This window comes from Apteryx rowi, unplaced genomic scaffold, assembly GCF_003343035.1.
Source record: "Apteryx rowi isolate R43461 unplaced genomic scaffold, aptRow1 scaffold_200, whole genome shotgun sequence".
In the NCBI taxonomy this organism is placed as follows: Eukaryota; Metazoa; Chordata; class Aves; order Apterygiformes; family Apterygidae; genus Apteryx; species Apteryx rowi.
In genome coordinates, this window is record NW_020448309.1 from 800,872 (window position 1) to 825,541 (window position 24,670).

The 24,670-nt window shown below is 64.0% G+C and overlaps 1 protein-coding gene across 1 annotated transcript in view; it reads right to left on the bottom strand.

Annotated features, from left to right (window-relative positions):
* Positions 1 to 6,056: 6,056 nt before the first annotated feature.
* The window catches only part of NAV1 (neuron navigator 1), a 69,021-nt gene continuing 50,407 nt past the window's right edge, over positions 6,057 to 24,670 (bottom strand). Inside the window, exons 6-32 of the mRNA XM_026063795.1 lie at positions 20,032 to 20,170; positions 19,426 to 19,723; positions 18,101 to 18,794; positions 17,535 to 17,984; positions 17,256 to 17,297; positions 16,868 to 17,016; positions 15,889 to 16,059; positions 15,215 to 15,267; positions 14,985 to 15,008; positions 14,805 to 14,882; positions 14,210 to 14,293; positions 13,907 to 14,018; positions 13,510 to 13,631; positions 13,045 to 13,053; positions 11,061 to 11,257; positions 10,782 to 10,944; positions 10,410 to 10,584; positions 9,954 to 10,051; positions 9,732 to 9,827; positions 9,385 to 9,544; positions 9,052 to 9,287; positions 8,808 to 8,962; positions 8,535 to 8,606; positions 8,069 to 8,265; positions 7,387 to 7,505; positions 6,947 to 7,144; positions 6,057 to 6,152 (exon numbers count right to left, since the gene is read on the bottom strand). Coding sequence (XP_025919580.1) covers positions 6,057 to 6,152; positions 6,947 to 7,144; positions 7,387 to 7,505; positions 8,069 to 8,265; positions 8,535 to 8,606; positions 8,808 to 8,962; positions 9,052 to 9,287; positions 9,385 to 9,544; positions 9,732 to 9,827; positions 9,954 to 10,051; positions 10,410 to 10,584; positions 10,782 to 10,944; positions 11,061 to 11,257; positions 13,045 to 13,053; positions 13,510 to 13,631; positions 13,907 to 14,018; positions 14,210 to 14,293; positions 14,805 to 14,882; positions 14,985 to 15,008; positions 15,215 to 15,267; positions 15,889 to 16,059; positions 16,868 to 17,016; positions 17,256 to 17,297; positions 17,535 to 17,984; positions 18,101 to 18,794; positions 19,426 to 19,723; positions 20,032 to 20,170 — 4,387 coding nt within the window. The remainder of the gene's footprint in view (positions 6,153 to 6,946; positions 7,145 to 7,386; positions 7,506 to 8,068; positions 8,266 to 8,534; positions 8,607 to 8,807; positions 8,963 to 9,051; positions 9,288 to 9,384; positions 9,545 to 9,731; positions 9,828 to 9,953; positions 10,052 to 10,409; positions 10,585 to 10,781; positions 10,945 to 11,060; positions 11,258 to 13,044; positions 13,054 to 13,509; positions 13,632 to 13,906; positions 14,019 to 14,209; positions 14,294 to 14,804; positions 14,883 to 14,984; positions 15,009 to 15,214; positions 15,268 to 15,888; positions 16,060 to 16,867; positions 17,017 to 17,255; positions 17,298 to 17,534; positions 17,985 to 18,100; positions 18,795 to 19,425; positions 19,724 to 20,031; positions 20,171 to 24,670) is intronic.

The following is a 24,670-nucleotide window of genomic DNA, read 5'->3' on the forward strand; positions in this document are numbered from 1 at the left end:
GTTGTACACACGGTGTGTACCCCGTGGGTGCTGCTGTGCGTGCTGGGTGCCATTGTACACACGGTGTGTACCCCGTGGGTGCTGCTGTGCGTGCTGGGTGCCGTTGTACACACGGTGTGTACCCCATGGGTGCTGCTGTGCGTGCTGGGTGCAGTATCCCACGGGTGCTGCTGTACACACATAGCGCTATACCCCATGGCTGCTGCTGTGTGTGCTGGGTGCTGTCCCCCATGGGTGCTGTTGTACGCACAGTGCTGTATCCCACGGGTGCTGCTGTACACACACATAGTGCTATACCCCATGGGTGCTGCTGTGCATGATGGGTGCTGTACCCCATGGGTGCTGCTTTATAAAATGTGCTGTCCCCCATGGGTGCTGCTGTACACACACACGATGCTGAACCCAACGTGTCCAACCTCTGCTGGGGGTCCCTTTGCCCTGGGTCCCCTCTGGACCACGAGCTCTGGGCCAGGTTGGGGCATGTGCACTGCAGAGATGCCCACGGGCTCCCGCTAGCCACCAAAGGAAGGGAAAGGACCCCACGTGGGGACTGTGTCCTCGATCCAGCATCAAGACCATGGGCACTGTTCCCCTCTCCTGTACGTCACCCTTGAAATAAGCAGCTGGATTTTCCTCAAAGTGGGGTGTCCTGCTGAAGTCAAAGCATCAGCGTCATCCCCGCGTGGTCCCTCTGCATCCCCCRGTGCCTGAGGACCAGGTCCTCTGGCTCGCTGGCTCTGTGCCGCAGTCGTTGGGCTGGAAATCCCTGTGGGACCACCACGTTTAGGGCCCAGCACCCAGCACAGGCCCCTCTCTGCCACTCCGCTGCCTGCTCGCACCAGCCACGCATGGTGCATTCAGTGTTTGAGGGCCCCTGGTTCCCCAAAACCAGCGTGACTTTGGGAACAGCCCCTGGGCTGGGACCCCAGAGACTCTGGGTCACCATTTGCAGCTGCGCCCAAGGGAGCAACGCGTCAGGTCCCCAAAACCACGTGTGAACCCCAGGACTGGTGCAGCCTTGGATGCTTGTCCTGARGAAGGGACCCAGGGACAAAGTGGGGTCCCCTCTTGGGGGACTGGCAAGGAGGCAGAGCAGGCGGGCCAGCCCATGAACGTGGCCGTGCTGCGAACATCCACTGAGCCGCGGGGAAGGGAATGTTTCCCTGGAGCCGCTGCCCCCATCCCCATCTCCACCGCTTCCAGACCAGATGAGGATGCTGCTGCCCCCATCCCTCCCGGAGATGCACGGAGAGGGTCCCCAGCGAGGAGGGATCCTCGCTTTCCGGCTTTTGAGCTGTTCAGGTCCCGCCTTCCAGGCAGGAGACGCGGTGAACACTGAGCCGATGGGAAGTGCCCTCTCCTGGCCTTGCATTCACCGCTGCAGTATGTTAGCAACTCATAATCATCCTGCRATTAATTAGTGGCTCCTAGAGCATCTGTCCCAGCTCCAGTACTGCTCTCCGAAGCGGAAAACCAGCTTTAGAGCCACCACGAAGTTGCAGCCTTGGCTTGGGGTTTCTCGCCTCGCAGGGCGAGGGGGAGCATCGGTCTCGGTGGGGTCGGTGGCACCGCTTTCCCCTGCCTGACATGGGGACATCCCTGCGCTGGGAGCATCTCCTGGTCGCAACCACGTCCCCTTCCCCRGGGAGTGGAGCTCAAGGCAAGGGGCTGCGGGGGGATGGACGCAGCGAGGGGGGTGACAGGGACCAGCCCAGCGAGGGGAACGGGGCCCAGTGGGGACACCCACCCACCCCGAGCCCCCCGCTTCCCTGTGCGCACTCCAGCTCAGATCTGTCCCCCTCCTGCTCCAGGACAGGAGATCCCTGGCCAGGCCACCACTCTCAGCACCTTGCAAAACCGCAAGGATTTCAAACCCGGAGTCTTTTTGCAACCCCCGCCCCAAATTTTACAGCAGGGTGATGCAGAGACTGACGAAATCGCTCTCAGCATCTTGCAAAACAGCCCAGGCTTCAAACCAGGAGCCATTTCGCAAAGCCCCCCTGGTTTTTAGAGGAGGGCAACCATCTAAGATAGGGGTAAACACAGTCTTTCCCGTGGCGAAGCGGCGGCTGTCCTACCCTCCTCCCGGGGCTCCCGGACACAGGACGAGCAGCCAGGCGGTACAGGAGATAACTTTATTGAATCCAATGGTGTTAGACAGACGACCGAGAAGAGACATGCCGTTTGGTGCGGGCAGCGTGGGCAGCAGGAGCTGACTTGGTGCAGGGCTGGATTTGTTGCTGTCTTTAAGTAACATCCTCAAGCCTTTTTCCGGGCTTTCCTTTGATACTTTTTTTTTTTTTTAAATTGCGCTTAAGTAAAAACAACGAATCGTGGAAAGAGTCCAGATGGTGTTTGTTCCCTATGATTGTTCCCGCAGCTATGTACAACGTCAGATCTGTGGGGTTGGGTTTGTCGACATCAGGTATAAAATGGAGCGAGTTTACAAACTTCGCGAAGGCAAGGATAAAGCAAAGACAGACAGGCGAGAGCAGTAGAAATCTGGACCAAAATCTTAAAGAGAAATTTAAAAAGTGCTATAAAACCCCTCGGCAGGAATACCATGCAGTTAAGAAACACAAAACCCAGTCAATTACACAGATCATCTAAAACAGGGATTTTTGTCCATTTCATCGTTTATTTAATTAAAAAAAGGTTGTTTGTCTTTAATAGAAAAAAGCTAAAATTGTAAGGTTCGGGCCACCGGGCAGCAGTAGCTAGAGGGTGAAGGAGAGCGGGGCGCTGGCACGTCCCAGCTCCAGCCCCTCGGAGGGCTCCCAGCACTCAGCGGGGCACCGCCGGGGACAGCGAGGGGACGAGTTAGTGCAATTTTTGTCCCCCCCGCCCCGGCTGTGGCCGGTGGCGCCGTGCCCGCGTGCTCAGCACCACCGTGCCAGCCAGGGCCAGAGGGGCTCAGCCCGCCCCACGCTTGGGGGCACCAGGGGCTCGATGCAACGCAGGAGGAAGCTCCCAGGCCCGTCTCCTTCACCTGGGTAACCCCAGCGAAATTCCTTCCCACCCCGTGCCACGCACCGGCCTCGGGGCACGTCTGGTGGCATCACCTTCCCGTCCCCTGGTGTGACGTGGACCTCGGGGGTTCCTCCTGATTTACACCACCCGTTCGCCACCCTGCTCCAGCTGGCTCAGCAGCGCCGGGAGGAGCATGGCAGACCAGAGAGACCCGTGCTGGCCTGGGCGATGGGGTGACAGGGCGACAGGAGCCGGAGAGCGAGGAAGGAGGCAGCAAAGCCCGGGAAGCGGGCTGGGGCAGCGGGGATGCCCAGCGGCACAGCCCCAAGGCCACCGCGAGGGGTTTGGTCGGTGTCTCAGTGGCTTAGGGGAGGCAACGGGGCATCGCCGGGGCTGGGGGCACCGCAGAGGTGCCCTGTCCCCTTTGCGGCCCCAGGCACGGGAGCCCCGAGGAGGGGAGAGGGGCTGGAGGGGAGGGCAGGGTGCCCACCGCCGGCCTCTAGCGACTGCTGGGCGGGTGTCTCGTACAATCAGAAAAGAAGTCAGCACAGCACAGTTATCACAGAGAGTACAAAAAAGGAAAAGACACGCAGGGCCAGGCCCCACCAACTCACGCAGGTCGTTCGAGTACGGATCTATTTACAGCGAGTCCTTAGCCTACGGCGGCAACGCAAGAGAAGGCAAACGAAAAGCCCTAGCGGCCGAGCCGGCGCGGGGAGGGAGGGAAATCCCCGGGSAAAGGGGTCCGGCCGGCCCCGGGGCTTGGCGGCGAGGGGCTGCGACGCAAACCGACACAGGGGGGCCGACGGGGTGGCTGCAGGGCCGAGGCCGCCCGGCCAGGGGCTGTCCGGTCCCCCATCCGGGCTTGGGGGGGGGATGCGGGCAGCGAGCCAGCTGGAGGCAGCCAGCGGCGCGCGGGCCCGCGGCGAGGCCGTTGGACGGACAGGGAAGTGAGCACCATGGGTCGCGCCAGCAAGGCAAGAGGCGCCGGCTGAGAGCGCCGGCGCCTCGAGAGCACCAAGGGCAGAGGTGCCAGCAGCCTCCGAGCGGCGCCGGTGGCAAGGCAGGGCCGTTGAGAAGTTGCCCGGCGAGGAGGGGCGCGAGGCGTCCCCGAAAGCCATGCCAGCTGCGGCTGGCCCCTGCGGGTTGCCTGGTGCCCACAGCGGTGGCATTTGGGCACAGCACCAGCTCGGCAGCCTTGGACCCGGGGTCACCTCTCCTCGAAAGATGCTTCAGGAGAGATGGGCCCAGGCGAGCCCATCCCGTCCACTCAGGCTGGGCTCCTGGCTGCATTTGGGAGCAGAGTTGGACCACGGTGCAGGGGTGACTGGGACCCCATCTTGGAGCAGGACGGAGCCTGGCTGGGCACGGGGAYGGCGGCCCTACGAAGCACATGGCAGCCGTGTACCCGTCCCCAGCATGCAAGCAACGGTACCAGTGCTGGCAGGCCATAGCATGGCCGTGCACAAGCTAAGGCCAGTGCCCTGCTCCTGTCCTTGGGGGACGTCCTGCTCCAGGCCTTGGGGACGCTAGCGGGCTGTGCCAGCCCCAGCCCTGCGTCTCCCTCGCCATGGGGCCCAGGGATTAAGGCAGCGTGGCAGCACCGGGGCTGATCCCCTCCGTGTCAAGAGCCTCGCGCCCAGCACTGTGTGCTCGGGTCGAGGGCGCTGCAGGGCCTCGGGCGCTCGCGGGCAGCGGCGCAGGAGAGGCGCAGCCCCGACGGGGCGCCCGGGGTGTCCCCGGAGAGCCCTGGCAGACCTGGTGCTGCAGGGCCGGAGGGGTGCCGTGCACGCCAGCACYGAGACTTGGGGACCCGCGGCATGGGAATGACCCCCCAGCACGGCGTGCCAGCCCATGTCAACAGCCCAGCAGCACGCAGGGGCCACAGGGTGGGTGGTGGCCCCGGCAGCAGGGGGGACACAAGGCTATGGGGCCGCGTGGGGAAGGGGTGGCAGTGCCCTGGCCRCACTCGGCGCCTCAGCCAGCGCGGGGTCCCGGGAGGAGGAGGTGCCACCAGGGGCGGTGGCCTGGTGGGAGACCCCGTCCCCAGGGCCGGGCTCTGCCTTGTGCTTTTGGAGAGAGGGGAGCCGCCAGGCATGGGGCTGCTCCGGGAGCATCCCGCTGCCACCGGATGCCAAGTCCCGTCTCAGCCAAGCTGCAAGGCCCCGGGAGGTGGATTCAGGGACTGGAGATCGTCCAGTGAGCACCAGTTTTCGTGACAGAGGTGGTTTGAGTGGTGGAACCGACGGCTGCAAAAGAAACCAAAAGGAAAGGGAGCCGCTCGAGGGGAAGCGACGGGCACCAGGCCGCGGGCTCCAGGCCGGGAGAGAGCAAAGAAGCAGAACAAAAAAAAAGGGACCAAAGCAAAGTCTGGACTCGGCCAATGGAAAACGGGGGTGGGGGGAAATAAAATAAAATAACCAAAGTGGGGTTTATTGGGCTGTCCTGGTTGCAGCGGCTGCCATGCAGGTTGAACAGGGAACATACAGAGATAGCGGCAAGAGCCGTACTCCTCCTCGCGCTCGCCCGTCGCCCGCTGGGGCTCCGCCGGAGGGCGGCAGGCGCTTCCCGCGGCAGCAGCTCCTTCGTCGCGTGCCTGCCGCCGCCGCGCGGGGGGCTGGGCGGAGAGGGACGCGGAGAGGGACGCGCAAACGCCAAGCGCCCACGCTCTCATTCGGCGGCCGCACGCTGCTCCCGCGCCCCAAGCTTCATCCCAGGCGGCTCCCGCGGGGTCCCTGCCCCACGCAGGGGCCTTCCTGCAGCTGTGGCTGCCTGCAGCGGGTGCCTGGCCACATGGGTCACCCCTGCCCCAAAGCCCCAGAGTTTGCAAGAGAGACAGAAAAAAAAAAACAAAAAGAGAAACCAGGATTCTCCTACCCCCAGAGTCGGGAGGGGAGACGGCACCTCGTGCTCGCCCACGGATGAGCCGAGCTTCCCCACGCTCCGCCAAGATGTGCCGGAGCCCAAGTCCTCTCCGCTCGCTTGCCAGCCCCGCGCTCCACGATACCAAAGGAAAAGAAGAGCAGCCCGGCGGGAGCGACGGCTGGCGTCTGGCTCCCCTCCGCCTGGGCCGGCACGTCTGGGCCTCACAGAGTCGACTGCAGGTCGGGATCCACCATGGTCTCTCGGTCCGGAGACTCGATGTAGTTGGCGGCCTCCTGGAGCTTCAGCAGCATGGCCATCTGCAGGGAAAGGGCGCGCGGGGCCCGCGTGAGCCGCTGCTCGGCTCAGCCCGGAGCGCACTTCATCRTCCCCACGGCGGCAGTGGGCGATGRGGAGCGYGTGGGACCAAGCCAGACGGGGACAAAAGGCCCCTGGCTGTCCCCCGGGCAGGATGAGCATCCTCCGGTGCCCTGGGGAAGCCGGGGATGCATCCTTGCCCCCTGGAGAGCCAAGAGCACCCAGCACTCCTTGCCCTCCCATACAAACTGGCCATCCCAAGAGACACCTTAAAGTGTAAAGCAAGGCCCAGAGATGCTGCAAATCCTTTTCCGTTGGGTCCAAATCCGGCCTTGGACCCAGCCAGGACTGCCAAGGCTGAGCGTGCCAAGGCAGGGCAAGCAGGCAAGCCACAGCACAGCAGCTGGCACCATCTGYGGCAGCCTGGTGTCCTCTAGCAGCCTCTCCGCGTGTGACCCGTGGGGACACATGTGTGCGCAAGCCCCGGTTAGTGTGTGCGTGCATGCAGCTCTGCTTGCAGATATGATGCTTCACACCACCAGGTAGGACGTGGCGGGCCACGCCGGGCCCGCTTGCTGGCCAGTGCTTGTCACAACATGGTTCGGGGCCACCAGTGCCACCGTTCTGCACCCATCGCTCCTCCCAGGAGCGAGCAAGGTTTCTGCATCACTAAATCTGGCTTCTTAAACAAAAAAACCCTGGAAAATGATGCGCAGTTTGATGCTGCTCYCTCCCTGCAACCAGCACCACCCTGTCCCCCTCGTGGTGCCCGGTACAACCCGTGACACAGCCATACCAGAGGGTCCGCGTCCAGGGAGCTGGGCGTYGTGTCTTTGACGGTGCGCTCCTCGGCGGGGGAAACGGTGCTGTGGGGCCCGATGGTGGGTGGGGGCAGGTGGTAGAGCTTGGACTGGTCCTGCTGCGCTGATGGCCAGGGCAGGGTGTCCCGCACCCACTCCACGGGGTCCTCCCATGCCGCCTTCTGCCCATGGACCTGCAGGCAAGGAGCAAGAGGCAGCTGGTTCTTCATCACAGGCTGGAGCTCGGTGTCACACTGTCCAAGCCCCGGGCATGGCGCTACCTCCCGCTACAGGGATCAGGGCAGGGAGCGACAGAGAAGCCAKCTGCACCCGTGGTCACAGCACCTCCCCTCTCCCCATCCCGTTGGACTGCTGCGCCAGCATGTCCCCTCRGAGCTGGGCCCAGGTTTGTGCCCCTGTGAGCCCTTCTAGGTACCTTGAGCCCATCTTTTGCCCCTTCCTGCAGGTAGGGGATGATTGAGTTATTCCACAGGTCRATGAACCAGGTCCGGAAATCCTCAATTCCAATGGGGCAGGACAGGAAGAAGCAGGGACCTGCAGAGAGAGAAGGCAGAGAGCAAAGATGGGAGTCTGGTCCCCCTGTGTCAGCCACCGGCCCGAATCCGTGCCAGCCCAGTGTCAGGGCAAGGAAACCCTGCTGCCAGTCTCGGGGCTGTGGAAGGCACCCTGGGCTTGACTGTGTCCCGGGAGCAGCACCCAACACAGTATCTGTCTAAAATGCGGGAGGAGAAAGCAGGGTCCCAGCAAACAACGGGGCTCCCAACATCCATCTATGTCCCCAAGAGTGTGGCAAGGCAGAAGGAGACCAGCCTGGGAAAACCCRGCTCCTCTGCAGCCAAGGAAGGGTGTCATCAAGGGAGGCAACTTTGGCCAACACCACAGTGACAGGTCGCATAGGGCCAGGGGACCGATGACACCYAGACAAGGGTCTGAGTGGTATCTCAGCGAATCACCCACAGTTGTGTGGGGCTGGAGGGTGAGGGACAGTGCACTGGCTCCCCAAGCTCCTTTGGGAGTATTTCATCCCTGTCCCATGTTCCTCCCATGGCCTCCTGCTGGTGCGAGGTRGAGGAGGGAGGCGTGCGGCCAAGCTGTACCGATGAGAAAGTCGGAAGTGCTGTGTTTCTCCAGGAAGGTGTGCAAGTGGTACCACAGCTTGGGCACCCAGTCCAGTACACGCAGCAGCTCCTCCTTGTTGGCGTTGATGTCCGTATCCGACTCGAGCAGCTTCCGCCGCAGGTAGCGCACCAGGAAGCCGTTGGCCGGCTCCACGTTGTTCGAGAAGGTCAGCATCCTGGGGGGAAGAGTCAGGCACTCAGGGCTGSGTCTCCCACAAGCAGCCCTGCTCCCCAGCACCCTTCCCAGGGTCCCTGCACCCTTGAGGAACCTCCTAGCACCCCCGTACCCAGGCTTAGGGAATCTGACTTCTCTGGATCCACTCATCAGGGTCCCTATGCAGAGGATGTGTTCCCAGGACTGCCCTGGGGACAGGAGTGATGGCCCCTGGGCCTCYCAACCCCATGGGGATGYTCCCCATCCCCRTTGGGGMTGTCTGATCCACACCTGAAGCTGAGGTGGAGGCCATGGTTCGGGGTCATCTTCACGGGCTGGTTGGTGGTGCCAATGATGTAGGGGCTGAGAGAGAGCAAGACGGGATCCATGAGAAAGAGCATCCTGCRTTGCCCCCACCCACAGCAGAGCCTCAGGGCCACCCATGGCAWCAGGCCTGAGCAGAGTGGACACGTGTGGCCCTACAGTCCTGTCCCTGCGAGCCCAGCGTGAGCGTGTGTGCACCTGGGAGGCTGCRCYRGAGGGGGGAYGCAGCCRGGCACTCACCATTTGTGGTACTTGCAGGTGAGCGCGCCGTTGACGAGCTCACTGATGGAGCCCGCCTCGCTGAGGTCGTCCAGGAGGATCACCAGTGGCACGTCCGCCGTGCCCGTCTCCCGGTCGATCTGGTTAGCCAGGTTGGAGAGGTACAACTGCAGGTCCTGCAACGAGAGGGGACAAGCGTCATGTGTGGGGCCGTGCTGTGGCATCAGCGCCAACGGGAAGAGCCCCGGCTCCCGTGTGCCTTCACCTTGCAGGACTGCTGGTGCATGTTGAAGGTGCTGACGATGCCCTCAGTGACGTCCCGGCCCGAGCGCTCCACCAGGTACTCGGCCAGGCGGTTGGTCAGGTAGGTCTTGCCGGTGCCGCTGGGTCCCGAGAGGATGAGCCGCCGGTGCTTCAGCAGGAGGCTGATATAATGCTGCATCATGGGCTTGGGGATGAGCGTCTCRAAGACCAGGCTGTCCACGCACTTCTCCTTCAAGCCTGCAGGCAGGGCAGGGCTGAGGGTCCCGCTCTCCCCCCACGGCACTGCAGGCCAGGGAAGACGGGACAGTGATGGAGGCCTCTCGGCTACACTGACCTTTGAGCGTCACGGCGATGCTGGTCAGGCCCCGGCGGCACAGCGGCAGCTCCGGYGGCTCCGTGTCCAGGACCCGCTTGATGTGGCTGATGCTGTAGCCATACACGGACTCAGTGCTGAGCCCCAGGGTGGAAGCAGGATCCATCTTGGTGACATAATCCTACACGGAGAAGGGCAGGACTGTCAGYACCCCAGGCCCTGAGGGCTGGCAGAAGGCAAAAAGGTGCTCAGCAGCTCCAGGAGGCCCCAGAAAGGACCCGGGCTGTGCAGCGCCAGACACAGATGAGAAGGTGGAGGGAGCAGGGGGAAAAGGATAGTGCTCAGAAGAGGGGTCCTTGTGTTCCTACCTTGAAGACCTGGCAGACAGCCTCATCCAGCATCTTCCAGTCAATCTTCCCGCTCACCTTAGTCCAACCCAGGAAAAACTCCTGCTGCTTGAGGTCCTAGGGGCCAAGGCAGAAGTGTGCAGAGTTGGAGCACTGTATCCAGCCCTAGATAGGTGTCCTCTGCCCCTCATGTAGGGCCGTGGCTCCACAGCAGGTCAGGCTCCCCATACAACCTGCACTTACCCCCTTGATGATGTGCTGGGGCGGCATGCGCACCACRATCCTCAGCGTCAGCTCGTCCTTCTGGGTGCCAGCGCTGACAGCGTCCATAGGGGACACGTCTGGAGACAGAGCAGAGTTAGGCTGTGCCAACACAGCGAGCTGAGCCACAGGGCCTGACCATGCCTAGCCTGAGATGGAGCCTGCCATGGCCAACCATGACACCACCAGTGTGACAGGGCCCCCTGTGCAGCCATCTCTGGATTAGCGGGAGCATGCTCCCACCAGATGCTTCCTCCCAAGGGCTTGGGCCACGCTGTGCCACAGGGAGACCCTCTGYGGGGCATGGGTGGGCTGACATCCCCGTGCAGGGCCCGACACCAGGTGGCCAGCCCTCCCAGGGATGCTCCYGCATCACCCCTCATGTGCAAGTCCATGCCCCAGCCCTTCCCTGTCCACCAGCTGCTCCACYATGCCCACCTGCATCCGCCAGGCTGGGGCTGAAGGCATGGCCAAGGGCAAGACCCAGTGAGCGCCGCGGCGAAGAGGAGGCCGATGTGCTCGTGATGTGTCCRGGTATGGAGCCTGGCACCGACGAGGGCCCCGGAGCCACTTTGAGCCGGTCATTCTCAGCCTTCAGGAGATCCACCTCCAGCTGGAGGAGAACCACGTTATAGCCCAGAGAAGAGGGCTGAATGCGGGCAGCATCCCAACATGGGGCTCAGAGTCCACAGACACCAAGGAGCTGGGCTCTTGGCTCCGAGGCCCCCATCCCCAGCACCCCAGGGTCCATGCCGTGGCCAGGGGCTTCAAGAAAGGGGTCTGGCAGTGGTTCGGGATCCCAGCCCTCACCTGCATGTTGTGCATGGTCTCCCGCAGCTGCTCCAGCTGATGGGCTGAGTTCAGGGCCTCCAAGCGGATGTCTGTCAGCTTCATCTCCTTCTCCCACAGCTCTGACCGCAGCTCTGACACCTCTTTCTTCTCTGGCTCCCCCTCGCTGTGGGCCTGGAAGAGCCTGTGCCAGAGGAGACATCAAAGCTTGCTCGAATCTAGGGCAGGCACTTGCAGAATGGAGCCAGGCACTGGGATCAGCCTTTCCTGCTCTGTGCCGCCTGCCCCGGACACACGTACTCAGCCGTGTCGATGCCCACGGAGGAGGACGTGGAGGATTTGATGGAGGGTGAGGCGGTCTCCGTGGAGCCATGCTGCAGCTTGGGGGAGGACGGGGCCGACGAGTCCGGCGTGGCGATCTCCTCAATATCCGAGTAGGACGAGGCTGATTTGGGCCCCTTCTTGATGCTGAAGGCCTTGTTGAAGGAGCTTCGCAGCTACGGGAGACAGAAAGACCCTCTTTAGGAACAGCCAGCCCGTATGGCTTTTCAACCACAGGTCTGGCACAGCCCCATCTTGCCCCGAGGCAGGAGTATGGCCCCCATCTGCTCAGGACCAATGGACAGTTCAACCCAGGACCAGTGACACCATATCCATCACCAAGGCAGGAGCAAGCGCTACCACCACCACTGCCCCGGGGAAGGCACCGGCCCGACCCTGCTCTGCTGACATACAGTGGCACATGGCCCTTCACACAACCCTCTAGACACAGTCCCAGCCTGGATGGCATCAATCCCCACGGAGAACCCACGTCCCTGTGGGGCTCCCCCAGCACCCACATGTTGGGGGCGTTTGGGGACCACCACAGTGCCTTGGTCCAYGGGGAAGGGCTGGCTCCAACCTCACATTCCTCCCAGAGCCACCGTCCCAGCAAGCGCACCATGGGGTGCCCTAGCCACCACAGAGCCTAGGTCTGGGTGCAAGGGGACAATTCCAGCCCCAACCTCCCCTCTGCTGTGCRGGGTCCTGCTGGGACCTGCTGGAGGGCGCAGGGGGCCAGCCACCCTGCTGGAGGAGAGCTCAGTGTGCGAGGGGTGGGTCAGCGTCGCGGCCGGGCATGCAGCATGCACACACTGCGCACAGCACACACAGAGCGACGGACAGGTGAGCGGCGTGCTGAGGCCAGGGAGGGCGGATGGACACAGGGGCGAAACCGTGCCTGCATCCCGCTTACGTGCCACCAGCCTCCGGGGGAGAAGCAGGATGGGCACCCCGGGGTGTCCCGGGCTCACAGCACATGCCCTGCAGGGCCAGAGMCTGCTCCAAGGGCAGGCGGCAGGAAAACGGGCCAGGGAGCAGGCAGGATCTGGCCCATCTCCTAGCAGGCACTGGGCAGGCTGGCCTGGGTGTCCCCTCGAAAAGGGAAAATGCTGCATTTCAATGTAAAGAACAAGGTGGGTGTCAAGCTTTGCCGATGGCTGAAGAGCAAGGAAACCCTGCATGGGTCCTGATGGGGACAGAACAACTCCAGACCTGTCGGTGGCCCTGGGGACACATTGGAGCATCCCAGGCTCCCGCAAGGCCATAGCTCAGGAGCCTGCGGCCATGCCGCTCTCCAGAGTGGTCCTGGGGTTGGATGAGGAGCTGTGGGTCTGTGCTGGGCACCACGATGCCTCACACATGGCCCCGGCAAGCAGAGATGGGCAACACTGTGCCACAGGGTCACAGGCAGGTAGACCTGGAGCCAGGGTCCCTTCCACTGCCCATGGGATCCTGGCTGCAGGGAGTCAGGATGGTCCCCATCTACTGAGCCCTTCCTGCCGCCTCGGTGCTCCCCTGCCAGCTGGCCCAGTGCCCTGGCGGCTCTGTCCCAGCCACCATCATCCCAGCTGCAGCGCCTGAACCCAACAAGTCTAAAAAGGACATGGGAAACACGCCTGCAACCCTCAGGGTCCCTCTCCAAAACCACGGCCRTTCATCCATTTTGGAGGCCACCGTCCCAAGCTTTGTGGTGGGTGCTCCATGCTCTGAGACACCCCTGCGAAGCGAAGCTGTCCCAGGGCAGTCCAGCCCCTGCGCCTGCCTGGGTATTTTGACCTTAACGCCCCGTGAAGCAACCAAGGCGTTGCGTGGCCTGGCGCGGGGCACTGGRGTGGCCCATACGGGGGGTTAGAGCYGGTGGGATGGATGGGATGGTTAGTGGCATGAGTGCCGTCCCACTGGAAATGGAGCGAGCGCCCTGGCCGGGCACAGCATGGGGTGGAGGGGACGGCATAGGACTTACCTCGTACACCTGGAAAAAAAGGGTTGAGGTCAGCATAGGGGGAGAGAAACAAAACAAAGCAAGACTTAATCACACGTCCAGCTCGGAGCTGCCTGGGTGCAGGGAAGTGGCCGGATAGCCGAGGTGTCTGTGGGGCCAGGACCTGGCACCCTGGATGGCTAGCACCAGCACGGGGTGGGAGAAACACATGGGAAAGAACACAAGGGACCAGGCGTGCAGGACCAGGGCTSGAAAACTCCCGGAGGGGCTGGAGAAGTCCCAGAGAAGGCCCCAACTGGCATATCAAGACACAAATCCATGGTGGCTACATGCTCCTCACCAGTGCTGTCCTCAGGGGACAGAGGGGACTGACACCATGATGCCCAAATGGACAGAGAATGGCTGGCTCGTGGGGCTGACCCCAGCCAGACCCCACCAGCAGCTCCCCCAGCCCCAGTCCTCCCACCAGCACCCTATCCAACCCACCCAGCTCTTTTTCTTCTTTTTCTTGGCGTCGGCGTCCTTGCTGCTGCCGATGCTGGAGTGGCTGGTGATGCTGTTGAGGCTGGAGATGCTGTCGGAGGAGTTTTGCCGCTTGATGCGCAACTCTGGGGCCAGCGAGAGAAGCCAGAGMGCAAGAGAGACCAGGAACAAAATTGTCAGCCCATTTGCCCCCGCGCTGGAGCCACCCGCGCACCCCTCCCAGCCTGCTTGGTGACCACTGCAATGCTTTCCTCCTCCCCAAGGGCACCCTGCTCCCTCAGGCCCACCCAAACACCTTCTCTGCTCTCAGAGCCGCCCTGGAAGACRACCTGGAGCTCAGGCACTACGTGGGTGCTGCCACTCGGGGCAACGAACCCAAACCTGCGGTGCCAGGCCTCACCTTTGGGCGTGATGTCAGTGCCATTCAGGGCCCCTTGGATCACAGCTTGGGCCTCYGAATTCTTCTTCTTCAGGAAGTCGATGGTCTCCCGCAGGTCCAGCAGCTCCGTGTCCTGGGAAGGTGGAGCCAGGAGCCATGGAGTGCATCCCGCCAGCGCAGGGGCCACAGCAGGTTCACCCCGGGTGCAGGAGTGCAGACCTTGCCGATTCCCCAGCCCCACAACCAACCTCCTGCAATGGGTGGGGGATCTCTGCACCACCAGTGCCACCCCAGTGCCCACCCAGGGCCCCTCGTGGCACCCACCTTCTCCTCAGCAGTCTCAGCCAGGTGCCGCAGGCGGGAYGTCATGCTCACCAGGCTCTGCTCGAAAGCTGCAACCAAGTTGGCCTGGGAGAGATGGAGAGATGGGTGAGCACCCACTGCCAGGAGAGCACTCGCTGTTGGGGGAGCACCTGCTGTTGGGTGGCTTTGCCGAGACCCCTGRAACCACTTGGCCTGGGACACAGGAGGCTGGAGAAGGGGTTTCTCTTGGTGGAGGAGAAACCAGTGGTAGGGGAGGACAGAAACTGGTGCAAGARTAGGTGCTGAGTGCCAAGTTGGGGCTGACCACAGGGACAGTGCGTGCCCAAGCTGGGCAGGGAGATGGGATCCACCTGGAAGGCTCTGCAGGATGATCTCCCTCCACTCTGTGGCCCCAGTATCAGGCCCTGAGTCCCAATCAAGGGCCATGGCAGGCAGGTTCTTGGGGGGTCCCAGAGGGAGAGCAAGGCTCCTGCGGGTGCAGGCAAGCACCAGCCCCCCATGACACGAGCAGCCTGTCCTGCATTGAGCGCTGAACGGACAGCGCGAGGCCAGGAGGCAGGGACGCGGGGCTGGGCTGGCTCCCACAGGCACTCACGTTAGCCGACAGCTGGGACGTCAGGGTGGCCACCTTCTCCTGCGAGGACTCCAGCTCACGGCGCAGCTTGCGGATTTGCTGCGGGGAAAGAGCAGAGGGAGTGAGAGGGGCCGGGCACTCGCCCGCGCCGCGGCGGCAGGGCTGGCRGGGCCAGGCGGCGAGCGGAGGGCGCGGGCTCACCTCGGACTGCATCTTCTCCTCAGCCTGGCAGTGCAAGGGCAAAGAGAGACAGACAGAGGCGGGCAGTCAGGACGGCAGCAAGGCACGGACAGGCTCAGCACGAGGCAGAGGCATGCACAGAGCCCCCCCGCACCGCTCAGCCCCTCTTTCCCCCCCCCCCTTCACAGCCCACAGCCATGCACAAGGCGCCGCAGCCCTGCAAGGGCATCCTGCCCGGAGGTGGCGCTTACGGAGGAGTAGGTGGAAGAAGCGCTTGACGCCAAGGACAGCACCGATCCGTGAACTGCAACAGAGGAAAACAGGCCGTGTCAGGCTGCCCCCGGCCCGGGGGGCGGCAGCGCTCCCCGCGGGGTGAATGCGCAGGGTATCGCAGCGGGGTGAGGACCGCCTGGCAGAGGGGCTGTGCGAGAAGCCAGCAATCCGGGGAGAAGCCGAGGGAGGGACGGTGGCTGCACAGCACTGCCTGTTTCTCAGCCAGTGAATTCCCCGGATGCTGCCCGGACGCTTGCTGCTACCATCACTTGCAGTACGGCATGGGGAGCGCCCTCACTCCATGCTCTCCTCTCTGGCTGAGCCTGGGACCTCTGCCACCCTCCCTGGCTGCCCGGATCTCCTCCCTCTGATGCCACTAGTGCCAACGCAGGGAYGCTGGGCACTGCCAAGCACCCACAGGGCTTGAACCTGCTCTGCCAGGCACCCGCGTGGGTCAGAGCTGGTGGTGGCCTGGAGCTCTGCACTTAGCCCCTCCGGGCTGGCTTCCCCATGCACCGATGCTGAGGACTGCACGTACCACCCCAGCCATCAGGAGCGCCCTGAGGAAGGGGCAAGGGTCTGGGGCGACACGCCACCCTTCGGCTCCCAGGGAGACCCCCTCRCCCTGGGCAGGGGCGCAGCACACTCTCACCGTCATCCACAGGGTCCCGGAAGGAGCCCGAGCGGATCATGCCCTTGGGCTTGTCTGCCAGRGAGAGGGTGCTGCCCATCTGGGACGTGCTGTACAGCTCAAAGGTGGAGTCGTGGGTGGGGATGCTGTTGGAGCGGGTGATCCGCGGGGTGGTGGCGGCAGTGGGGCTCACTGCAAGGAGAAGGCAGGGGAGAGGCAGGGTCAGAGTCACGCCGGTTCCYGAGCCGGGCCCAGCAATCAGGGTCAGGAAAGCCGGGGTGGGAGTGATCCACAGGAGCTGGGAGGGGGAGAGGAAGCAGGGATCGCGGTCCCAAAGCAGAGGGACTGGAGGAAAGCTAAACTGCAGATTTACACCTCGAGGGCCTGGAYCCCAGCACCTGAGGCGATGTTGCAYGGTGAATGCAGAGCTRAGAAATAAATACAWCACTCTGTGKCAAAGCAGGCACAACTGTGCTGGAGCCCATCACCTCTGGGTGCATCTCTCACCGCCTGCAGTCAGGAGCCCCAACCCCATTGCCTGCATCTCCCAAACCCTCCGGGAACATCTAGGTCCCAACAAGAGCAGGCAGGACTCATGCCTGGCTCAGCCTGGCCTCAGCCACGGGCACCCTTAGAGGAGCAGGGAGACGAGGGTAGAGCCCCAAGGATGGATCAGACGGCCTAAAATAGAGATGATGTATGTCCCTGGGTCCCCAAGCCGCAACCCAGCACCTTGGTGGGGCCAAAGACATGAGACACCAAGTGTCAGGGCTGCTGGGGGTATCAAGGTGCGGAGAAAACCAGCACCCACAAGAGCATCAGCAATTAGTTGCAGGTYCCGTTACCAGCCGGCCACCGGCCATCGACCCAATGTCAGCACAAGGCTCTGGGGCCAGGTCCTGGCACCGCTCTCCAGTGCCCCACGGCAAGCCAGGGTGTATGGGGGGCAGGTGGGACAGGTTGGGTTGGTGTAAGCTGGGCCGAGGAGGAGGGCACTGACCGATGCTGGTGAGCGGGCCCTTCCCGACCAGCGCCACGGAGAGAGCAGGGGGAGAGGGCAGCTCTGGCTGATCGTCCGATTCGGGGAGTCCGCCGATGGTGTGGGAATGGCGCCGCTCCTTGGCCTCCTCCTGGGAGTGGAGCTGGTACCTGGGGGTGGAGGAGAGACGGGCACAGTGAGGCGGCGCAGGGCACCATCCCGGCTCCTGCCCGCTGGTCCCACAGCACCTCCCACCCCAGGCCTCCTGCGCGCCCSCTCAGCTTCCCCGGCACGGAGGGCACTGCCGGCCCCATGCTCCGGGTGCGGGTGGCAGGAAAGCTCCAGGCACCAGCACCCGCCCCCTTCCCCAGCACCATCCTGCCTGATTCTGGGATTTGGGGTCTTTTACCTCAGCCCTTTCTTGGGCAGCGTGTTCCTGTCGCGGTTGGTGCTGGAAGGGAAGAGAAAAGAGCAGTCACACCCCTGCACAGAGGGAGGGAAGGTGCCACAGGGCAGCACCCTCAGGGCCATGCCATGAGTCGTGGGGAGGCGAAAGATGGCTTTTCCCCCAAAACAGCAAGGCAAGAGCCTCTAAAGGGGGGCCAAGGCCGCGGCAGGATGACTGGAGGGAGCTCAGCCCATGGAGGTGCCGTGCTCTGACAGCCCCCTGCCCACCCTCTGACTGTACCTGTCCAGATGTGCAAGCCGGGGGCTCCCGCTCCAGCCCAGCTCACCAGCCTCTTCCTCTTCCTCCGTGCTGGCAGGGGGGACAGCAGCAGGGGCGGGGGCAGGGGTGCTGCCCCCCGAAAAGGCACTGGGCAGGCTCATGGGCATCTGCAGGGACTCCATGCTGCGGTGCAGGCCTGAGAGCTTGGGGTACATCCTGCCCTCCTTGGGGACGCTGAAGCCRCCCATGAGCTCCAGGCCCTGGGAGAAGCTGGCCGAGTTGATGTTGAGGATGGGGGCAGGACTGGGACTGAAGCAGGGTGTGAGGTGCCCGCCGGCTGGGTGCAGGTCCTGGAGCTTGGCAGTGTGCGGTGGGTGCAGCTCACTGGAGGACGGCAAGTCCAGACTGTTGGAGTTGACCTTGTCCAAGTTGGCCAGCGAGGGAGGCTTCACGTAGGTCTTGGCAGCCGCTCTGGGGGGAAAAAAAGTGTTATCGGGGGCAGGCAAGATGCGGGCGCCGGGCACAGCACGGCAGTGGGCACAGCCACACCAGGCACCTGCTGTCCTCAGAGGTGGAGGGGGTCATACCTGAGTGGCGTGGGGGGCAGCTCGGCCACCTTGGCCGCCGGCGGGAGGTTGGCCTGGGCCTTCGGGGTGCTCTCGGGCGAACCGATGTTCTTCAGGGTCACGCACTCGGAGTCGAGCGCCACAGCCTTGGCCTTGGCCTTCTCCTTCTCACGGTCCGTCTGGTTCACGGGGGCTGGTGTGCCACGGCCTGCACCGATCTTGGATGGCTCCTTGAGCCGCGACACYGAGATGCTGCCCTGCTTGGTGCTGAGCAGGCTGGGATCGATGCTGCTGCTGACGGGGCGGTTCGCACCACGACCGCCCGTCACGCTCATGGAGCTCGACTTGGCCGGCCGGGGCAGGCTCCGGTACTGGATGTTGGAACGGGCGCCTGGGGCCAGGAAGCCGGGCTCGGCCGCGTTGGAGACATCCAGGCTCGTTTTTCTCCCACTGACCGGCTTGACGGGGATGCCAGAGCTCTTCTGGATCTTGCCCAGGGTGGCCGAGCCCCCAGCTTGCATGACGGTGGCAGTGCCGGTGGTGGGAGCCGGTTTCTTATAGCCGAAGGAGCTGGAGGCAGAGGGGCGCGTAAGGCCCGAGGGTGGCTTCTTGGCATCGGCAGTGCGATCGCGGCCAGCATCGGAGGAGGAACGCTGCAGGCCTGTGTTCTTCACRGACAGCTTGCTCTTGTCAGTGGCTTTGGTCTCAGGCTTGCCTGGCAGGCAGGGAAGGAAGGGTTAGTGTCCCGGGAGAAGAGGGAGGCTTTGGGGACATGGGGTCCAAACTAGCCCAGATYTGACAGCAACTTTGGAGATGGAGAAGATGTGGCGGCGAGGAAGGAACAAGCGCACCAGCACCAGGTGTCGGGGCAGAACAAGGCCAGGACCCCGACACACACAGCCAGCCCCCAGCCCAGCACGGGGCAGACACAGCCCTGGGGAAGCAGAGCTTGGCCAGGGGGCCACCAAGGGTACGGCTGATCCCACTTAAAGCAAGGGCACATCACGTGTGTGATTCRGTTGCCCACATGGATGCACCCAGCACCACGGAGATGCCCCGGGGTGACTGAAGGGACCCAACGCTGCTGGCCCCAGCAAGACGGGTGCAGGTCTTGGGGCTTGCAGGAGCATCAAGGCAGCAAGCAGCTGCAGGACGGTGAGGRCCCGTCCCACAACCCWGCCCATGAGGATGCCAAAGACCACYCAACCACCCTCTGCTCCAGCCCATTTGGATCAGAGCACAGCCAGGGGTCCCCATGGTCATCCCCATGGCCAATGCACCCAGRGCAGGCACATGAAGACACCAAAACCTCTATCAGAGGAGGCCCTCCCCAAATCCAGCCTCACCTGCCACTTTGAGGGTGCTCTGGGCCGTGTGGGTAATAGGGGAGGTCACTGCCACCGGAGGGGTCTTGCCCTTCTTGAGGGACCCCGGGGTGCCCAGGCTAACAGGTTTCTTCAGCTCGCCACCCTTCGGCACCTCCTCGCAGCTCTCCGAGGGCTCCCGCCGCCACTTGGAGGAGCCGTGCTCCATCTTGAGGCTGCTGCTGTCGTAATCCAGCTTCTTGGAGGCCTTGTCCTCCGCCTCGCCGTACCAGCTCAGCCCGCTCTCCGCCAGCGAGCGCTTCTCCGAGTCTGTGCGCAGCTGTGGGCAGACCAGAGTCAGGGACACCCCTGGCCCCAACCTCAGAGGGCTCCACACCCAGCAGGGAAAGGGGAGACACTGGACACCCAAGGGTGCTCCCAGCTCTGCTGAATCACTGCACCCTGGCCTGCACCGTGTCTTGGTTTCCCCATGCAACACCCCGTATCGCCAGGATGGGAAGGGAAGGCAGGTGACCCTCCAAAATCCACCCTCTCCTTCCTGCAAAGGAAGCACCACTGGGCTCTGCAGGATGAAGGGTGCCAAGGTCCATAGCCACGTGGGCCCGGCGGGGCGATGTAGACACCTACYGCTATGGCAGAGTTCCTCCGCGACGCCGTGGGGGTGGAGGGCAGGGAGTTGAGCGAGGAGCTGGCGTTGAACTCCTCCGAGCTGAGGTTGTCGGAGGCATCGCTGAGGCCGCTGCTGATGGAGCTGCTCTCATCCCAGCTGCAAGGGGAGAGCCAGYGTGAGACCCTCTCGCCCACGCTCATCCCGTACCGGGGGGCAGCGGCTCTGCCGGCCCTTCTCCRGGGACGTCGGCACATCCTGCCACCCACCAGCATTTCCCTGCCGGCCTGACAGCACCCGATGGACCAAGTCCAGCCCGAGCAGCCCCGATTAGCACCCGCTGCAGGGACGTGGCAGGGAGCCAACGCTTGGCAGCTGACACTGGCTCCATCCCAGCCTGGTGCAGCTTTCCAGCCCCGCTGGCGCACAAGATCCRACCCAGCCCGACCTTGCAACTCCTCAATTTAGGGCACCCAGGGGTGCTGGGCATCAGGGGAATGGCCAGGCCAGGCTGCCAGAGGGTCCCGTGGTCAGGGCCAGAGAGCAGCGTTGGCCAGCCAGCCCYAACACGTCCCATGGAGGAGCCAGGCCACCACGGGACAGGGGAGCATGCAGCACAGCACTGCCAGCCCTGCAGCCTCCACGCAGCAGAAAGCAGGACCCGGGGCTGATCCGAAGGCTCGGCCGACTGCTCCCGCGCAGCTCATTTCCTAGCACGGAGGCCAAATAAACAGGGCAGCCGCCGAGCTCCCTCCACGGAGGCCAGGAGGTTTCGCAGAAAGGGCAGGGACTGGCCCGAGCCTTCCCTCGGCTGCCGTCCCAGGCCTCCACCCTCCCTTGGGCGGCTCCCACCCTGCGCCGCTGCACTCCCTCTCCGGCACGCAGCAGTATCCCAGTTTTTGGCACCTCTCCGGCTCACGGAGACACGTGCTGGCTGCATCCAGGGGACAAGCAGCTCCTGGAAACGCAGCCCACGTAGGAGACCTTCGAGAGGGTCGGACCCCTCAGCGGGACGCGGCCTGGGCACTCCCTGGGGTGAGCTGGCGCAAACGGGCACGGAGCATCTTCCAGCGGGATGAGCGYGGCCCCTTTCAGGTCAGTGCCTGAGTAGGTCAGCGAGGCCCCCGCAGCCCCTGAGGGGTCTCAATGGGTCCGGGTGGAGGAAGGGGATGGGAAGGACAAGCAGCRGCGGGGGAGAAGGGGAGCAGAGCTGGAGGGACGCGGTCTGCCCTGCTCCTCACGCCCGTTCCCCAACCCAGAGCCTGGACGTCAGTGGAAGAGGAGATTCCTGCCCACGGTTCAGCCAGGGATGAGGCGACAGCAAGGGGGGTCACCACAGCACGGCCTCCTCCACGGCCATGGGCAGACACAGGTACGGCCGCTGAGCACAACTACCGAGGCACAGTTCAGTCTGCAAACGTGGGTGCTGGCGGGGGCCAGGGCACGAGCGCTGGCCAACCACCGTCACCTCCGTTTGCTTGCTGGCTTGGCAGAGGCRCCTAATCCTTTTGGGGCTCAGGAGCCGGGGCAGTGCCCGGCCCATCTCAGGGGACATCAGGCCCGGAGGAGGCAGTGAGGAGGACAGCAGGAGCAAGGTGAGGAGCCCTTGGCCTCCCGGTGCCAATCGCACCAAGCAGGGGAAGAAGCAGCCTCAAAGTCCTTGTTTCGAGTGGGAGAGCTGCATTTCACCAAGGCGGGAGCATGGTAGGGCGGAGGCGCGTGGCTACGAGGAGGATGAGGGCTCTGTGCTGCAATACCGCTGGTCCTCGGTGCTGGCCGGGGCTGAGCGCGGGACCTCCCCCACCCCGGCACACGCAGTCCCTGGCTCCCAGCCCTGCCCCACGCCAGCGGCGCGCTGGAGAGGGGAGTCAGCTCCCTGCCGGGCTCATGTCTGCGGCTTGGCCAGCCTCGCTGCGAGCCGGCCCGCTCCGGTTGGCAGCGGCGGCAGATGAACCCCGTGGAAGGAGGGATTTGTGGTGAAGAGGAGGCTGCATTTCTCAGCAGTGAGTTTTGCCAGGAATTAACGGGTGCTGGGAGATACCGAGCTGGAAACAACACAAAGCGCAGTGGGAAGCAGGCCGCGAGCAGCAAATGCCGGGCARCACATCTCCCCGAACGGCCAGGAGCGCAGGGCAGCCCCGGAGCTGCCTTTGCTGCTTGTGCACCCTCGGTACTGCAGGACCTTCCAAACAGCTCTGTATCTTCTGCTTTTTCCAAACATCAGCTACGGGCCAAAGCCGGAACGGTGCCAGCAGCTCTGCGGAGTGGYGAAATACTGCCGAGGATCATCATTCCTCATGCTGCCACTCGCTTGCGTGCGCACACGCCTCTCCATGCAAATACGCATGTGTCCTTATGTGCCCATGCCCTTATGTGCCCGTTCCCACYGACGCCCACGTACGCAGCCAGGAGGGCAGTCGCTATCCGAGATCAGTGCACACYCCCACTCTCCATGACCCATCGGCACAGCCCTAGCACCCTCGTTCTCTCTTTGGCGACAGGTTCCCTGGGTGTCCATGCTACCTCCAAGCCTCCCTCTGCGGTCAAACTCCCTCCCCCGGCGCTACAAGCCTGGTAGCCCAGTGGCCACCACCGGGCACACGGCATGTGAAATCCCTCCAGGAGCAGGGTCACCCAGGAGGGGACGCGGCCGCCTTCATCACTGTGGCAGCTCTGGGGACAGCCCCACACGTGCTGCTTCCCAGGAAGAGATTTAGTTATGACCACGTGCCTGGGAAGCACCCCGGGGCTGCCCCGCTCCACAGATCTTCCCGTTCCCGGCCCCTGCTCCAGGAGACTTCTTGCTGGGCCAGAAATCCCCATCCCAGAGCATGAACTGAAGCTCCTCTCCCCTTTCGCACATCAACATCCCGAGGTCGCTGCTCCCACGCAGCATCCCTGCGGTGGTCCTGGCACTGCACAGAGCAAGGCAGGACCTTGGGGGAGCCGCTCCCCGCAGGCACGCGGCTGCGATCGAGCAGAGCTCTGGGCCTCTCCGTCCCCCATCGGTTTGGGGTTTGCAGTCCCACCAAAGGGCTCTGGCCAGCCCCACACGTAGACCTTCCCCACAGGGCAGCAACAAGCTCCAGGTGTTCGGAGAGCCCCGGGTGAAGGTCGTGGGCTAAATCATCACGCAACAGACCACCTTCACGGTCCTAAGTCAAATGGGAAGAAGGAAGCACCGGGCACCCAGCGCAGCCCCCAGGAGCCGCCTCGCAGGAGGAAAAACACAGCTCACCAGGGCGCGGGCTGGGAGTTAAAAGCAGGGATTGAGAGGCCCCGGGAAGCTGGACACACCGGCACATCCGCCCAGGATGACTTGGCAGGGAGCAGAGCGTCTAAGGGCCGAGCGTGCGGAGCTTGGCCGGGTGGCGAGGAGGCAGAGCGCAGGCGCAGCGAGAGCAGGACGGCTCCAAGTCCGGGTGCAGTCGCCTTGCAAACCACCCTCGTGCACCCGGACTCCTGGCACGCCAGGGCACCCACCACRAGCCCGGTCTCTTTGCAAAGCTGCACGCAGACACCCAAAGGTGCTCTTGCTTATGGCTACCGGCCACAGCGACRCTCTTGGCTGCTCCTGGGCAGGAGCAGCCCACCCAGCACCCTCCAGTCCCACCCGGCGCTGCTCCCTGCAGCATCGGGGGATGCCGGGGGCTGAGCTGATGGGGGCCGAGCCCCCGCACAGGTCCTGCAAGGATACGAGGCTCTGGGACGGAGATGGGCTCAGCGCCCAGGATGCCAGAGCCCACCCCAGRCTTTCCCAGCAGGGCACAGGGTGCTGCGCTGGGAGCCGGCCGCCCAGTCCCGGGCACCTCCAGCTCTGTTTTGGGGTGCACAGCATTGACAYGGGGGACCCCCCCCAATACCAGCTCCCCTGTGCTGCACCCAGGCAGGGGYCCACGCCGGAGCAGCAAGGAAAGCCTTGACTCGGGCTGCGCCGTGACACTGACGGCCCCTCGGCAAACACAAACCCTCCTGGCATGTGGCAGAGCCCAGACGGCCCCCAGGAGAGATTTCGGGGGGTCGCACTGGCCAAAGCCACCTGACTGCCCCCCTCAACGCCAGAAGAGCAGCAGCTGAGCTGCAGCGCCGCGGCAAGAGCTGCCACCCAGGGAGGGACGAGCCGCCGAGCCGGGCGAGGGACAGAGCGGTGGCGCTGGGCACCCGATTCCTGGGGTCAAAACTCCTGCTTTGCGCTTCAGTCCCTCCATCTTAAACAGGGCAAGAGCAGCAACGCGCCGGTTCTCCTTCAGCGCGTTAAACCCACCCTGAGGCATCGAGGGCACCCAGGAGCCCTGCACCCCAGCGCCGGCTGCAGCCCCCCTGCCCGCACCAGCCCTCACGTGGAGGGAAGGGAAGGGAAGGGAAGGGAAGGGAAGGGAAGGGAAGGGAAGGGTGCCCGCCGCATCCGCCAGCCGGACGGCACCCACCACGGCCCGGCAGCACCGATGGGTGCCGCATGCCTTGACTGCGCCCAGGGCGACGGCCCCGTCCCGTAGCACACCGGGGACGCCCCCACCCTGAGGGTGCCGCTTCGAAGCCCCCGGTGCAGCACATGCGCCCGGGCCCGCGCCGCTCCCCAGCTCGGCTCCACGGGGCCGGCAGCAGCGAGCGCGGCCGAGGGGCGGCCGAGGCCGGCGGCGGGTTGGCGCGAGCACTGCC